This window comes from Erinaceus europaeus, chromosome 5 (assembly GCF_950295315.1).
Source record: "Erinaceus europaeus chromosome 5, mEriEur2.1, whole genome shotgun sequence".
NCBI lineage: Eukaryota > Metazoa > Chordata > Mammalia > Eulipotyphla > Erinaceidae > Erinaceus > Erinaceus europaeus.
The window spans coordinates 93,543,250-93,559,380 of NC_080166.1; the positions used below are offsets into that span (position 1 = coordinate 93,543,250).

Sequence of the window (16,131 nt, forward strand, 5' to 3'; positions counted from 1 at the left end):
CCCAACAATTCAATTTATTTAAAAAAAAATTGTAAACAGTAACAAATAAAGCCTAATAAACTAAGTAGCCATGAGAAATTCCAAAATATTATATTATAGCTATGAAGAACAAATGATCTTTTAAAATCAGTAAACAAAAATAAAATGTTATTGGGTATAAACTTATCCCTACCTTATAGTTCTGTGAGGATCCTATCTTTGGCCAAGAAAGAAACTGTTATGCCCACCCCTTCCATCAACCATAGATAAAGGTCTTCACATTATTTGGATTATGAAGCAACACTTTAATTTCTAGTAATTTACTAGCTTTTAATATGTAAAAATTTAATGACGGAATTCCAAAAGGATAGTTACAGTAAGCTCAAATCTGTTTTATTTTTGTTTTTATACAATTTTAGACATTTGGAAAAACAGAAGTAGATATGGTATAATGATTTCTTCCAGTGATTTTTTTCTCAATTAAATTGGTAATAATCATTCATAATTCTTATATATCAATCACACATACCCCAAATTTTCCTAGATTCCTCATAGATTGATAGCAGTCTAAATTCAGAAGATTTATACATTATTTGCATTTATTTTAAATACAAAGACCTATTCTGTTTCTTAATTAAGAGGCAAACTACCAAATGTGTTTAGTCTTGTTTTATTTTTCATGATTAGACTATAACCTGTTTTTGGAGCTTTATAAAACCTTACCTGTGAATTCTTTTAGTTTAGTATTATAGTTTTTGTTTAGCTTACACACTGAAGATTTAACAACCATCTTAAAAAAAAAAATCCGTAATTAGTGAAAAAATAACATTTAAAAATTTCCTTTCCTAGTATAAATTATACTAGGGTTACTAAATACCAAATTTTACATATACATCTAACAATTTCCCACCTTTCTACTTCCTGATACTTCTGATGGATAGCAAATACAAAAATAGTTTTAACATTTGATTTAATGAAGTTTAAAGCTCATGTATTATTAGTCCTATTTTAACTGCAAAAAATATTTTAGCCACACTTAGAAAAAAATAAACTTACTGAGAAAATAACTGTATAGTTTCAAAGGTCAGATGCAAGAATACTGATTCTTTTCCTGGTACATAGAGTACATGCTATAAAGCTTATTTAACAGTCACTTTGCAGGAATGAATACATTTTTTAAAAATACTGATTAATCTGTAGGGAATTCCACACTTGCTAGTTAACAAAGCTGCATCCATCCTGTAAGGTGGTTCACAGCTTGTTCATCATTTATCTTTCTTCTTTGTTTCATTCTTCTCTAGTTTGTCTGTTTGCTCATCTTTCTCCCCTTTTGTGTTTACACTTGCTCCTCCTTGATTTCCCTCCTTAGGACTATCAACTAGTTTATAGTCCTCAAGGATTGTATGTCCTGTTTGTTTTGCAGTTTTCTTCACTATTGCTTTAATACCAATGTTGTCAATATTATAAGCTGTTACACCAACATTGATGGCAGAGTCTACTGCGTCGTGTGTAGCTTCTCCTGCATTATGTCCATATCTTCAAAAGATAAAAAAGAAAGGACCATAATATTACAATTACTAATTTCGATCTGAGTTAGTATTAGGTATTTTACATGATTAGCATGTTATCCGTGAAAGTAAAAATCAAAGGTTAGGTTTCAATTCAATGAAATTACCAAAATGTAATAAAAGTCACACATGCCAAGGAGGTATCTTCTTCATTAGTGAAAAACTGAGTGAAAATGAACTCAGGCTAGCTGAGACTCTATATAATAAATATACATATAAAATGTTGTTATTCTGTATTTTCTTTGTTATCTACTCTTCTAAAAAGTAAGAATTCTTGTTGAAGCAACTGTAAAACACAAAGCATTCAGTTACTTTAGATGGTTTTGAGTTTCACACTAACTAGACTTTAAGTCTTTTAGGATTACCAGAATCTTGCATTGCACTCCACTCCAGTGTAGACTCACTAAGTCTTGCTGTTCTTTGAATCCATCAAGTATATATGTGCCTCTATAAAAATGGAAAAAATGGGGGGCCAGGTGGTGGTGCACTGGGTATAAGCACACATAGCGCAAAGAGCAGGGACCAGCACAAGAATCCTGGTTTGAGCCCTGGGACCTCACCTACAGGGGGTTTGCTTCACAAGTGGTAGAGCAGGACTGCAGGTGTCTCTTTCTCTCCCACCCCTCTCTCAATTTCTCTCTGTGCTATCTCACAGCAACAACAATAACAATGGGAAAAATGGCCACCAGGAGCAGTGGATTTGTAGTGCAGGCACTGAGCCCCAGCAATAACCTTGGAGGCAAAAAAGGAAAAAAAAAGAAAAAAGGAAAAAGAAAAACTGCTGGCACTACAAAGCCCCAGTGATAACCCTGGAAGCAAAATAAAAAGTAAGTAAAATACTTGGGAAAAAATGTACTGGGTGGTATCAGCCTATCCTAGTATAATATCAGTATTCATATAGTTAACAGGCCTAGAAAACTTTCAGTCCAGATGTTTACATGGTTAATCACATCACTTTATTCAAGGCTACTTACAGTTATTTTCTCATTATCTAACGTAACTAAATTGTTTTATCCTATACTCCACCCTACCAAACAACCAATTCTCCTTAACAAGCTCTCTCACAACTTATCACCTGTTTTATATTGCAGACTTTATTTATATACTTTGTTTTATGTATATGTGTCTCACTATACAGACCTCATTTAAGGAGCCCTTTGTTCATTTTAAATATCTTAAGTACAGAGAACAGTGCCTAACTCATTATTTGTTGAATGAATGAAATGACTAATTTCTGCCTAACTCTTGCAATATTTCTTGAACAATAAATATATAGCACAGTGCTTGGGCAATTACAAAGCACTATCTACAAGTATATACAAGTTATAATGGGAAAGACTATTATTTTATACTTTGTCTTTTTTGTTTTGTTTTGTTTTAATGTAGCAGTCTTTAAAAGCTTTCCTTACCACAGTGTTCCCCAATCAGCGGACTGCTTAAATAACAACAAAAAGGCAAAATTTGAAAATTTTCTCCAACTGAAGATACTGAGGTGCTTTGTGACCTCTATCTGAACTATTTTATACCATTATAAGATCTGTCTACTGAATTTATAAATCTTCTATTACTACTAGCCTACAGTAAGTGGTCTGTGATTTTATTAGATTATTCATGCCTAATTTTTTCCAGCTTCAGTCCTAGAAACACAATTTTATTATACTCCGGAGTGATGATTCCATTCTGTTCTTTGTCTAGTGTTAATTTTTAGAGGCAGAGTATGGCAGAATCCACAATCTGTGAAATCTATACCACTCTTCCCATTTATCAGACAGAAAAGCTTCTTGCAACTGCTCCCTACAAAGTCTATTGCTTCGCACCCCCTCAGAATTTGTTGAAGGTCCAGATTTTAGTTAAAAACAAGCAAACACCCCTTAAGTTTGATAATGGGTCAATAAAGTAACAGTTACTAAAAAGATGTACTGGTCTTATGTGCCATGTTCATCAAGTGCTAAATATGGCCAAAATCAGGGAGGTAAATTACACTAAATTTAACCTATCTAGAATATCAGATTTGGTTCTGTATGTCATTACTTTAAGAAGACCACTGATGAATGAAGGATTTGGAAATCATACCATCTATGGAATAGTTAAGAAACTTGGAATATTTAGAATACGAAGAAAAAAGACAAGGGAAGGGCATAATAATGGTATTTAATTATCTTCATAGTTTCCATACTGAAAAGAGAAGACTGACTCTATGTAACTCCTTAGTACATGTTAAACTGAGTTGGTTTGTGGTAATATGACAGCTATCAAAGGAATTAACCTTATTAGATTTGAATCTGTTCTCTCATGCAGTACAAATTTAAGGGGATTCTTAAGTTTACCCACAAATAAAATTACGTACCATAAAAGAATAAACTCTTTATAGAAAAATATAAGCTTATTCTTCACAAATATATATTCTAAGGTAAGTTATTAACTAAGAGAAAAAATGAACCTAATTTACTAAAGTTATATAGTTCTAAATAAATTAAAGTGGAAAAAAGGAGTGTAAAGTGAAATTTAGAAGTTACAGAGAGCAGTGTTCAATTATTTAATAGACACTATACTGCAATTAAGTATATGGCAGGCTTAAAGTTAATGTATTTTTCACTATCCCTGCAAATCTCCATGATCCTACATCTAAAATGACACCAAAAGAATTCCTGAGGCTGATAAATAAGTCTTAATGAAGTTTACCTGAAAAAATTAAGCATGTGATGATTAGATAAACCATAGACAATCAACATAATGCTGAATCAAACCACAAAAGGCATACAGAATATACTCTCTACTACTTCTACATACGACAACGTGAAGAAGTAATCTTCTTTAATGGTTTACACTACCAGAAATCAAGTAAAGAAGTTTATATTATTCATCTGTTTCTTCTCTTAGACAAATGCATGCTATTAAAAACATATTTCAAACTACTTAGAAGAATATTTATAGGCACTAAGAATACTGACTAGTTGCCAAAATACATAAATAGCTCAGCAAACTCAGTAACAACAACAAAATGACCCCACCTAAAAATGGAAAGAGAAAAAGGACAGAGTATTTAACAAAGAGATCAAAAAGGCTAACAAAGAATAAACAAAACAAACAAAGCCTCCAAGTTATTGATTATCAGAGAAATGTAAACAAAGACAACAATAAGGTATTCAGCCCAGTGAGAATGTCATACATCAGTAAGAACAAATGTTGGAGAGGTTGTGGGAGGAAAGGAGCCCCACCTGCACTGCTGGTGGAGATATAAATTGGTCCAACCTTTGTGGCTTTGTGGCTTGAAATTGTGACCTTGCAATTCCTCTCCTTGGGAAATATCCTAAGGAACCCAACACACCCATCAAAAAAGATTTGTGTATACCTATGTTCACAGCAGCAAAATTTGTAATAGCCAAAACCTGGAAGCAACCCAAAAGTCCAAAAGTGGCTTAGCAAGTTGTGATATCTATCTATCTATCTATCTATCTATCTATCTATCTATCTATCTATCTATCTATCATGGAATACAACTCAGCTATTAAAAATGATGAATTCACCTTCTTTACCTCATCTTGGATGGAGTTTGAAGGAAGTATGTTAAGTGAGTTAAGCCAGAAGAGAAGGATGAACCCTATGGTTTTGTTAATTAATCCTTTCTTTAAAAAAAAAAAAATAAATAAATTAAAAAAAAAAGAGAAGGATGAATATAGGATCATCCCACTCATGGACAGAAGTTGAAAAATAAGAACAGAAAAAGGAAACACAAAGTGGAATTTAGACTGGGTTTGCTGTATTGCACCAAAGCAAAGGACTATTTGTGGGGGGAGGGGCTTTCAGGTCCTGGTACATGATGGTAGAGGAGGACCTAGACTAAGGTGAGATGTTCTGCAGAAAACTGAGAAACTTTCACCTGTGTATCAGCAGTTATAATTACTATAAACTACTAATCCCAACAAAAATATTCTGTTTTAATTTCTTTTTTTCAAGAACAAGAGCTACTCTCTGCCCTAATCCAACTTTCTCTACTCTGACAACATTCTCTCAGACTATTCTTTTTTTTTTAATCTTTTTATTTACTTATTCCCTTTTGTTGTCCTTTTAATTATTGATGTCATCGTTGTTAAATAGGACAGAGAGAAATGGAGAGAGGAAAGGAGACAGAGGGGGAGAGAAAGACACCTACAGACCTGCTTCACTGCCTGTGAAGTGACTCCCTTGCAGGTGGGGAGCCAGGGGTTCGAACCGGGATCCTTATGCTGGTCCTTGCACTTAGCGTCAATTTCAGGTTAGCTTTCAAACTCAAGCAAAACAGCCATAGTTATGTACCTCTAAGAACATGCCTAAAATGGATTTCCTAACTTTCTTCTACCTTAAAGCCCTAATTTCATCTGCTCTAATCCTACTTTTTGGTTCCTGTTCATTAACCATTTTGTCTCAATTTATGTCTTTCCATCTTCCAGACACCAAGTTACAGATGCTACCATGACTCCATCCTGACTTCTCTGGGCAGACGACCTCACCCAGTGTGTCCTGGACCCTCGAATCTCCAGAGCTTTGGTCCACTACGTAAAGATATAAACAGGTTGGGTGCATAGACAGACCTGTCAATGCCCATGTTCATTGGAGAAGCAATTCCAGAAGCCAGAACTCCTACCTTCTGCTCCCCAAAACTAACCTTGATCCATACTCCCAGTGGGGGAGAAGTGATAGGATGAAGACAAGAGGGCTCTGAACTCCAGTTCCACCAGCATCCAGAGAGACAGAAAGACAACGAGAGGGACATATGGAAGTGGTGATGTTGTCATGAGTGGCTTGGAAGGGAAGAGAGGATTTAGTCAGAAAAAAAGGGGGGTGGGGTGGGCAACTATGTATAAATGTGGCAGATAGTTGTAGAGATGATGGCTGACCCATGTTACAACCTTAGGGGAACTGCAGTGGATTGCAGTGGGGAGACTGAAGATTCAGAATTCTGGTGGTGGAAATGGTATGGATTTAAACCTGTTGACATGCAATTTTGTAATATAAAAAATAAATACATAAATTAAAAAATATTATGTTTTTATAATATTTTATTTTTCAAGTCTTCTGGTAAAATAATCTCAATGATGTATATACCATATTGTTTTGATTTAGATGTGTGCTTGACTCAGACTTGATCATATGTAATCAACTGAGTAGTGAATCCCTCACTTTTCCATCACTGGCCACTCCCATCATTAGCCCTTTTGTGGGCCTCTCTAGGACCTTGTCCTCACTACAAAGTAGCAATGGTAAGGAATGGCCCATTCTCTCAAGGGAGGCTGGGTTGTCCTACTCTACCACTCAAGGAAGACTGTTCCTGAAATAAATGCAGCCTAGAATGTTCCCAGCTGACCATCGACTGAGAGCTCACACTGACAGAGACTTTGAGATTAAACAACTCCAGTGCTAAATATGAATATACACAGGGCCTGAGACTTGATAGATGTGGTAAACAGTTAGCTGTATTTATATAAACATTCTAAGTTTGGGAGCTACTCTATGTTCTAATCTGGCTTTCCAGTTCTATTCCCTAGAATACATCTTTTCAGTTTCATCCTCCCAGGCAATATTTTAAAAAAAACCTTTTTAATATTTATTTATTCCCTCTTGGTGCCCTTGTTGTTTTATTGTTGCAGTTATTATTGTTGTTGTTATTGATGTTGTTGTTGTTGGACAGGACAGAGAGAAATGGAGAGAGGAGGGGAAGACAGAGAAGGGCAAGAAAGACAGACACCTGCAGGCCTACTTCACCCTTTGTGAAGCAACTCCCCTGCAGGTGGGGAGCTGGGGCTCGAATGGGGATCATTATACCAGTCCTTGCCCTTTGCGCTATCTGCGCTTAACGCACTTCACTATCACCCGACTCCTTCCCATTTCTCTTTCTAGCTGAAAAGTTCTGTTCAGAGAAAGCCAGGCAATATTTCTCTTATCTGAGAGGGAAGAGGAAAAGGGAAGGACACTTAAGGGAAGGAAAAAATAGGCCAAAAAATATATATGTTATGTAGATGTAGATATTCAACCCATATTTATGACCTTGAGAGAACTATGATAGTTTTTGCTAGATGGGGAGATAGAGGCACAGAGCTCTTGTAGTGGGAATGGTGTGAAATTATACCCCTATTATCTTGTAATTTTGTAAATCACTATTAAATCACTAATAAGAAAAAGAAGCTTCTGATTTACAAAGTTAGCTCTTAAAACTCTGAAAGCCATTATAGTTGGAAGGAGTGAGAAAAGAATGTGGGAAAAGCCTAAAGAGTATCTTTTGATGTGATGGATTTTTCAGCTTTGATGTGATAAGTCATATATATAATGAAATTAATGCTACCCTAGTTTTATAGTGATGTAAATCAACGTTAAATCAATAAAATAAAAAAAAATTAAGCATATCCTGTTTTAAGTCTCAGCTACAGCAGTATTTACTAGACAATCTTAAGCAACTTAGTCATTTCTGTTTGCTCATTTAAAAAACATTTTTTAAAATTAATTTATTGGACAGAGACATACAGAAATCAAGAGGGAAGGGGGAAGATAGGGACATAGATAGAGAGACACCTACAGGTCACCACTTCACCACTTGCAAAGCTTTCCTCCTGCAGGTGGGGTCTGGGGGCTCAAAACCAGGTCCTTGCACATGGTAACATGCACCACCAACCTGGCATGTTTGCTTATTTTTTAATACATGTCCATTACAATACAAATGTACAATGGTAATTAGAGTTAAATAAACTGAGACAAAATCTAATACTTACTGGCTATAACATGGTACAATAAAACTATAGGCAAATATCATTCATCATGAACAGTTAAGAAGGTATATAGAAATTCAAGATTAAAAAAAAAATCTATATCTATTCCTTATATTACAGACATTTGTAGTAAGGCAAAGTCACAGTATCTCAATTACTTTGCTAAAAATATATTTATATTACTTATGGATAACTTTTGTTTTATTTGTCAACAAAGATAATCACATAATCACCTTAACTATTTTCATAATAGTGTTTTAATGAGATTGATATACAAATGAAAAAAATTCAACTTACTTGTATCTGACAGTTTGTACAGTTTCTGCTGAAACATTGTTAACAATGCATTTTGCCGCACATTCCAGTCCCTGCCAGACAGTTGAAAATCCTGCAGATACATTTAAAAGTAAGTAAAACTAGCCTAAGCGAATACATCCCCAGTTAAATATCTGGACCTTCTGTTACCTTGAACACTACTTGCTGCTACGACCATAGCACCATCCAAAGGAGACTTTCCATTTTTGTCTTTTTTAAGAGATTCTGGAACAAGTTTGCTTCCATGCTTCTTCACATGTGGTGCTAGTTCCTTTCCAACACAATTTGCCACAGTGCACACTCCATCAACTAATATAACCATAAAAAATAAAACTTAAAAAAGTTTTAAAAAGTATTCATTCCTTGATTCTATCTCTTATTTAGCAATACTGCATCCACATTTCTTTTATTTAAGGGAGGATTCCAGGTTAGCTATTTTTTAATAGTTACTGTTTGGTTTTAAGGACAAAATTGTAGAGTCTACTGATTTATAATCTTGTCTATTACATACAATCTTCTTTTTTGAGACTTTAGTTTAAAAGAAAACCTTTTATTTAAAAAATTTATAATCTTTATTTTTTTATTGGATAAAGACAGTCAGAAATCGAGAGGGGAGGGGGAGGTACACAGGGAGAGAGACAGAGAAACATCTGCAACACTGCTTCATGACTCACAAAGGCTCCTGCAGGTGGGGACTGGGGGCTTGAACCTGGGTCCTTGTGCATTGTAATATGTGCACTCAACCAGGTGTGCTACCACCTGGCTCCAAAATCTTTTATTCTTATCTAAGTTCTGCAATGTAAGGCAAGTAGGAGTAGATCCAGATTTCATGTTTTCCTGCTAAATGTATTTGTACTTTTTCAGCAAATATCTTACAGAAATAGGGTGAGGCAAAAGAAAAACCCTCCATTCTGTGCATTCTTTGTCTATTTGCTAGAGGATGGTGTCAAGTTAAAAATGCAGAAACCATAATCTGATTCAAAAGAATACTTTAAAAAACCAAGAATTTTAAACAGATTTACTTAATCCATTAAGCATATATCCAACTGCTTTTTAGAATGCCAAACTGTAAAGCTGGGAGCATATGACCAGAAAGTCTGGCGATCCACTCACTGTATCAGCTTTCTAAGAATACATCTCTCCTCACATACTGTAACTGAGCTAGACTAACCTAAACTGAGATAACTGAGCAATATTCAAGGACAGCAAGTACATTCAGAATTACTCCTTCTGAAAGGCACAGTCATTTCCCTTCAACCAATTAAAGCAACTTTTAATCTGCTTTGTGAATTGTACTACACAAATAAGAGGCACTGAGGTACTTTGCATAATAATGTAGATTCTGGTCTGATGTGGCAAGTCTCAAGCCTAGTGTTCTCAGATTGGCTGATGTTACTGATCTCACTCAAGCAACAATGTGAAACTTTGTCTTTGTTAAAGTTAAAACATCTACATGAATATTCAGATTAACCAGGTTTAAAGAGATTGTTTCTAATTTAATTGAAAAGTAATGTCATCTAAAGTCATTTTACCCAGGAATTGACTGACTTTCGCAGCTCCTCCTGTAGCTTGCTTTGCTATGTGAAGTCCCTTGGTCACAGCTGGACTTACTTCCACTGGTTTTTCTTCTGGTTGAATCTTTTCTCGGAGTTTAGAAGCACCTTTCTGGATTGCTTTTCCAGTAAATTCAGCTCCTTTGACTAAACCCCAACTCACCCAAGAAGCACCTTGTCAAAGGAAAATGAAAAATTATGTAATGTTAAGACTGTACATAAACTCTTTAAATAAGTAATCAGTAAGAGAGAGTTCAATTTCCATGTAACAGGCATGCCTTAAACTTTACACTTACAGTTTTCTTTTTTCTTTGATATTTTATTTATTTATTACTGGATAGAAACAGAGAGAAACTGAGAGGTGAGGAGGAGGTAAAGACAGAGAGACACAGAGACACCTACAGCCCTGCTTCACTGCTTGTGATGCTTTCCCCCTGCAGGAGGGCACCAGGGGCTTGAACCTTCGTCCTTGTGCACTGTAATTTCTGCACTTAACCAGGTGTCCCATTGCCTAGCCCCTGCACCTACAGTTTTCTTACTGGAACATATACTTTGTCTAAGTAAATTCACCTTTTAGTACTATACATAGATGACAGTAAGAGTTCTAGAGTTCCAGGTGGTGGTGCATCTGGTTGAGTGCTTATGTTAGTTACCATGCACAAGGACCCAGGGTTTGAGTCCCTGGGGAAGCTTTGTGAGTGGTGCAGCAGTGCTACAGGTATCTCAGTCTCTTTCCCTACCCCCCACCCTCTCAGTTTCTGACTATATACAAGAAATAAAGATAATAAAAGTTAAAAATATATAGGTTTTCTATTTATTTATTTTTCACACATGAGGTAGAGAGAAACCAGATGCTACAGTGGTACATAAAACAGGAAACCTCAGACATGTAAGTCCAACACTCTTACCAGTTGAGCTAGTTCCTCCCCCATCTTTTCTGCTGTGTTCAAGTAAATTATACTAACTCATCTTAGTTATTTTTAGCTTCTTCTGGTACAGAGTTGAACCTATGTAGTGTAGCTGTCATGTAAGCTGTGTGCATCTGTATTTTTTTAATATTTACTTATTTATTCCCTTTTGTTGTCCTTGATTTTGTTGTTGTTGTAGTTATTGACATCGTTGTTGTTGGATAAGATAGAGAGAAATGGAGAGAGGAGGGGAAGACAGAGAGGGGGAGAGAAAGACACCTGCAGACCTCCTTCACCACTTGCGACTCCCCTGCAGGTGGGGAGCCAGGGGCTCGGACCAGGATCCTTAGGCCGGTCCTTGCTCTTGGTGCCATGTGCGCTTAACCAGCTGTGCTACCACCGTCTGAACCCCGCCTGTAGATATCTTTCTGTGTTACAATACCACTGTGAGAGATTAATTCAGGCTTTGATGTAATTAAAATAGTACTGGGCTACCATCCCAGGTATTCTTATTCTTTTTGTCTTAAGGTAGGCACCATTTTCTCATGTGAAATTCTCAAGAAGACATAAGAACATGAAAACAGGGGAGTTGTGCGGTAGTGCAGTGGGCTAAGGGTAGGTGGCACAAAGCACAAGGACTGGCTAAGGATCCCTACTTGCAGTGGAGTCGCTTCACAAGCAGTGAAGCAGGTCTGCAGGTGTCTATCTTTCTCTCCCCTTCTCTGTCTTCCCCTCCTCTCTTCCATTTCTTTCTGTCCTATCCAACAACAACATCAATAGTAATAATAACTACAACAATAAAACAACAAAGGCAACAAAAGGGAATAAATATTAAAAAAAGAACACGCAAACACACAATATGCAAAATGCACACAAAATGCAATTTGCAGGATGCACATTGAGAGGACTAGATGACGTGGGCCTAGTACATTGCTTCGCTAATATTTCTTGCTCTATAACAGAAAGGTGTCAGAGTGACTACAGGAAGACAGGCCTTCTCTAGGAAAGAGAAAGGGCCCTGAGCCAGAAAGCATGTGGGAAAGTGTGAAGTGGAGAGGAGATGGAAGAAGGGATGATACATAAGGAGAATGGTTTCCTCTAAAAAGAGGAGGGAAAGTATTTATAATCCCTGGGAAAGAGTTTGTTTCTTTATTATTTCCTTTTGGCTATACCTTGAAATAATGAGTTCTTAAAGTCGAACTTATGCACTTAATTATCTTCTTCAAAGTCTATGGCATTTTCTTTAAAATACATAACTACATCAGACTATCAGTGAGTGGACTTTCAGTGTCCATGTGAAAGGCATATTTATTTTTTTAAATATTAACAAAGATAGTGGCCACTGCTAATTGACTAGAAAAATATGTTTATTTCCTTCTCTTCCTGTTTTAGTTATTATGTCCAGCCTTACTTCCAACTCTATTCTCACTGTCCTAACTTTGGGTGAGCACCAGGACTCAAACCCAGGCAAACACAGAAAAAATGTCATGACTTTGCCAACAACCCAATAGTAAAGGTACTGACAAATTTATTCCAAAATATATGTATGTTTTTAGTGTTACCTTACAAAGTAAAAAAAAATTGAATGAAAATACAAAATGAACTTTAAAGAAGACTGAAAAATAATATAGTGAAACAAAGGAGTGCTCTAACAGACTATATTACAATGAAACTCTTAAACAAAAGGGATAATATCTATTTAATGAGAACAGTAAACGTAAATGAGGTAAAAGTCATAGGACTTATAAAAATACTAAATGCTCATTATTAATCGGTAATCACCATGGAAGAACATAATAGAGGAAATATAATAGGGTGGGGTATACTACAACAATGCAAAGGACTGAGGGAGGAGGAGCAGGGTGGCGGTAGAGAGGGAACTGGGGTCCTGGGGCATGATGGTGGAAAAGAACCCAAGTTGGGGTGAGAGGATTTTACAGACACTTATCGTGGGGAGATGAGAAATTGTAACCACATGTTAACAACTGTACTCAAAATTGTTACACCCCCAATAAAGTGATTAGAAAAATAATAAAAAATTATAACACTGAAACAGATATTGATAGATATCTGGGTCTTTAAATTGTCAAGAATATAATTTATTCTATCAGGTTGGGAAGACAGTATAGTGGCAGTGCACCAGACTTTTATGCCTGAGCTCCAGAGGACCCATGCTCCTCTAGCACCACCATAAGCCAATACTCTGGTATCTGTCTCTCTCTCTGTCTCTTCCCCATCATTAAAATAAACTATTATTTTTTAAAAATACTTTATTCTATCCATGATTTGCATTCTGTATACCTAGTTGATGCTGAGATAATAGTGGACAATGAACATTTGCTGAATAAACAAAAGGTAGAAAATAGCTCAACATGGAGCCAGGTGGTGGCACAACTGGTTAAGTGCACATTACAATACATAAGGACCCAGGTTTGAGTCCCTAGTCCCTACCTGCAGGAGGAAAGTTTGTGAGTGGTGGATCAGTGCTGTACGTCTTTCTCTTTCTTTCTCTCCTCTTTTTCTCTCTCTCTCTCTCCCTCTCAATTTCTGGCTGTCTCTATCCAATAAATAAAGATTAAAAAAAAAGAAAAGAACTCAAGATTATCTAACTCAAACCAAAGGGAAACTCAGTTTATTGTCACCAATTCTCTGCCTTCTTAAACTGTTTTTTCTGAACTTAACTCTACCTGTAATGTATGACAGTTATCTTCTCAAAATGTCAGTCTAGGCTTCTCAAGTCAATATTCTATACAGGCAAACATAAAACAGTTATTTCCCCCACCCCATTTTATATTCATAAAACAAAATGGTAACTTTGATCTTCATTCAACATTTGACAGTGGACAGGAATCAATCATGTGCTACGGTGAATGAGCTCAATTTAGATCTCTGGTTACTCATGAGTACAGAGTTTTCATGACTCAGGAATAAGTCACCTATTATCAGATGATTTCCACTAGAGTAAATTTTTAATATTTTCTGAACCTCTGTTATTTGTATCATAAGTACTTAGTGAGCTAGCTTTTCATTCAACCCACTAAAAACACTTATGATAAATAACATAGTTCTGGTAAACCTGGAAGTGTTTTTAATTTACTAAACTACTACGTCTAATACTAGCCCTCTACCCTTGAGGGCACAGGATGAAATAGTGAAGAGTTATAAGCATGGGGGACACTGAAGTTTCAAATAGCAAGTAAGGGCTTTAAGTGTTGCCAGAGTTTAGTTTTTGTTCCCTTGCGAATTATGTGGTACTGCGATGTTTCTTTTTAATTTCTAAAAAGATCTCTTCTCAGGATTAGCTGCTTCTAAGGATGTTTGAACTTTTGGAATAGAATCGCTATGTGTGTGGGGGGGATGGTAGATAGCATAATAGTTATGCAAGAGACTCTCATGCTTGAGGCTTCAAAGTCCCTGGTTCAATCACTTGCACCACCATAAGGTAAAGAAAAAAGGGGGGGGGGAATTCCAGCGGTAGCAGTGGGTTAAGCGCACGTGGCACAAAGTGCAAGGACCAGTGTAAGGATACTGGTTCAAGCCCCCGGCTCCCCACCTGCAAAGGAGTTGCTTCACAGGCGGTGAAGCAGGTCTGAAGGTGTCTTTCTCTCCCCCGTTTTCCTCTCCTCTCTCCATTTCTCTCTGTCCTATTGAACAATGATATCAGTAACACCCACAATAATAACTACAACAGCAATAAAAAACAAAGGAACAAAAGGGAAAATAAATATTTTAAAAAATTTAAAAAAAGAAACTAGAATCATATACTACATATATGTATATGGAGTCTCTGGGGGTACCTAAGAAATCTAAGAATTTATAGTATTTTAGGGAGTCATGCGGTAGCACAGTGGGTTAAGTGTACGTGGCGCGAAGCGCAAGGACCGGCAGAAGGAGCCTGGTTCAAGCCTGGCTCCCCACCTGCAGGGGAGTCGCTTCACAGGCGGTGAAGCAGGTCTGCAGGTGTCTGTCTTTCTCTCCCCCTCTCTTCTACATTTCTCTCTGTCCTATCTAACAACAGTGACATCAATAACAGTAACTATAACAATGAAAACAACAAGGGCAACAAAAGGGAAAAATAAATATAAAAAAAGAATTTATAGTATTTTAGTATAATATTTCTAAAGAATGTCTAAAACATTTCCTATCCCATTCTTTCTTACAATCCAACCTTAACATTCCTCCCTTAGTAAACAGGGCCTTTTTTTTTTTTTAATAGCCCTTTGTGTGTGGAAAGACTTGTTAGTTGCTTACAATGAGCAAAGCCTGGAATTTCCAAGCAAGAAAAATAAGTATTAATTCTGGTTGTTTTTTGGACTTTACCCCTTGGAGTCCTGAATACCATGCAGAAGTCACAGCAGCTCAAGGTTACCATGCTATTTTCTCCAACAATAAAACAGACTGATAAAGCAAGAAAAAATGAAAATACATGATATTTTCGTATAAGTACTAAAAAATTGGTCAGTGAGAACCAAATGTAAAACATTATCTTCTAAGTATTTCTTTATGGATTCCAAAAGTTTTATATTATAGTAGAAAAAAGTTAACATTACTCTAATACCTGACAAAATGTTTTGAGCCACTTTTTCACTCCATTCAGGTAATTCTTTTGCTTTTTCTTCTGAAACTGGCTCATAGGGTACAATGTGACTCAGATTTACTTCTTCACTTGGTGTACCTTTACCCTAAGTAGTAAAACATAAAATAGTAAAGTACTATACCAAGGGGGAAAATTATAAGCATTACATAATAATGAAGTAAAAAATACTATATAGTATATAAATAATGGAAATACCTCTAGCCAACCTCTTTACTAATATTTTTTAAAATATATAATGTAACACTGCAACCACCAGGAAGCTAGAAATTTCTCTGGTCTTAGTAAGTTCTTGCTGGCAAGTAAGGAAAATACCAACACAGTGCTAATGCAAACAGTGTATCTAAACTGACCAACTTGTCTTGCCCTGACTAGACTTGAAGTTGCTCCATATAGCTATCATTCCCTAGATACTAGTATGCATACTCAGCATGGTTGAAAGATTTTAGTTAAGTGGCTCAGTCAGTAAATAAG

General features: G+C 36.1%; 1 protein-coding gene across 7 annotated transcripts in view; it reads right to left on the reverse strand.

The window, feature by feature from the left end:
* Positions 1-350: 350 nt before the first annotated feature.
* Positions 351-16,131, reverse strand: part of SPART (spartin) — a 35,427-nt gene continuing 19,646 nt past the window's right edge. For all 7 annotated transcript variants that reach the window (XM_060191546.1, XM_060191544.1, XM_060191548.1 and 4 more), the window contains 5 exons: positions 15,622-15,745; positions 10,135-10,329; positions 8,753-8,911; positions 8,585-8,675; positions 351-1,515 (listed from right to left, as the gene is read on the reverse strand). In XM_060191546.1, the coding sequence (XP_060047529.1) occupies positions 1,245-1,515; positions 8,585-8,675; positions 8,753-8,911; positions 10,135-10,329; positions 15,622-15,745 (840 nt within the window). In that variant the 3' untranslated portion in view covers positions 351-1,244. The remainder of the gene's footprint in view (positions 1,516-8,584; positions 8,676-8,752; positions 8,912-10,134; positions 10,330-15,621; positions 15,746-16,131) is intronic.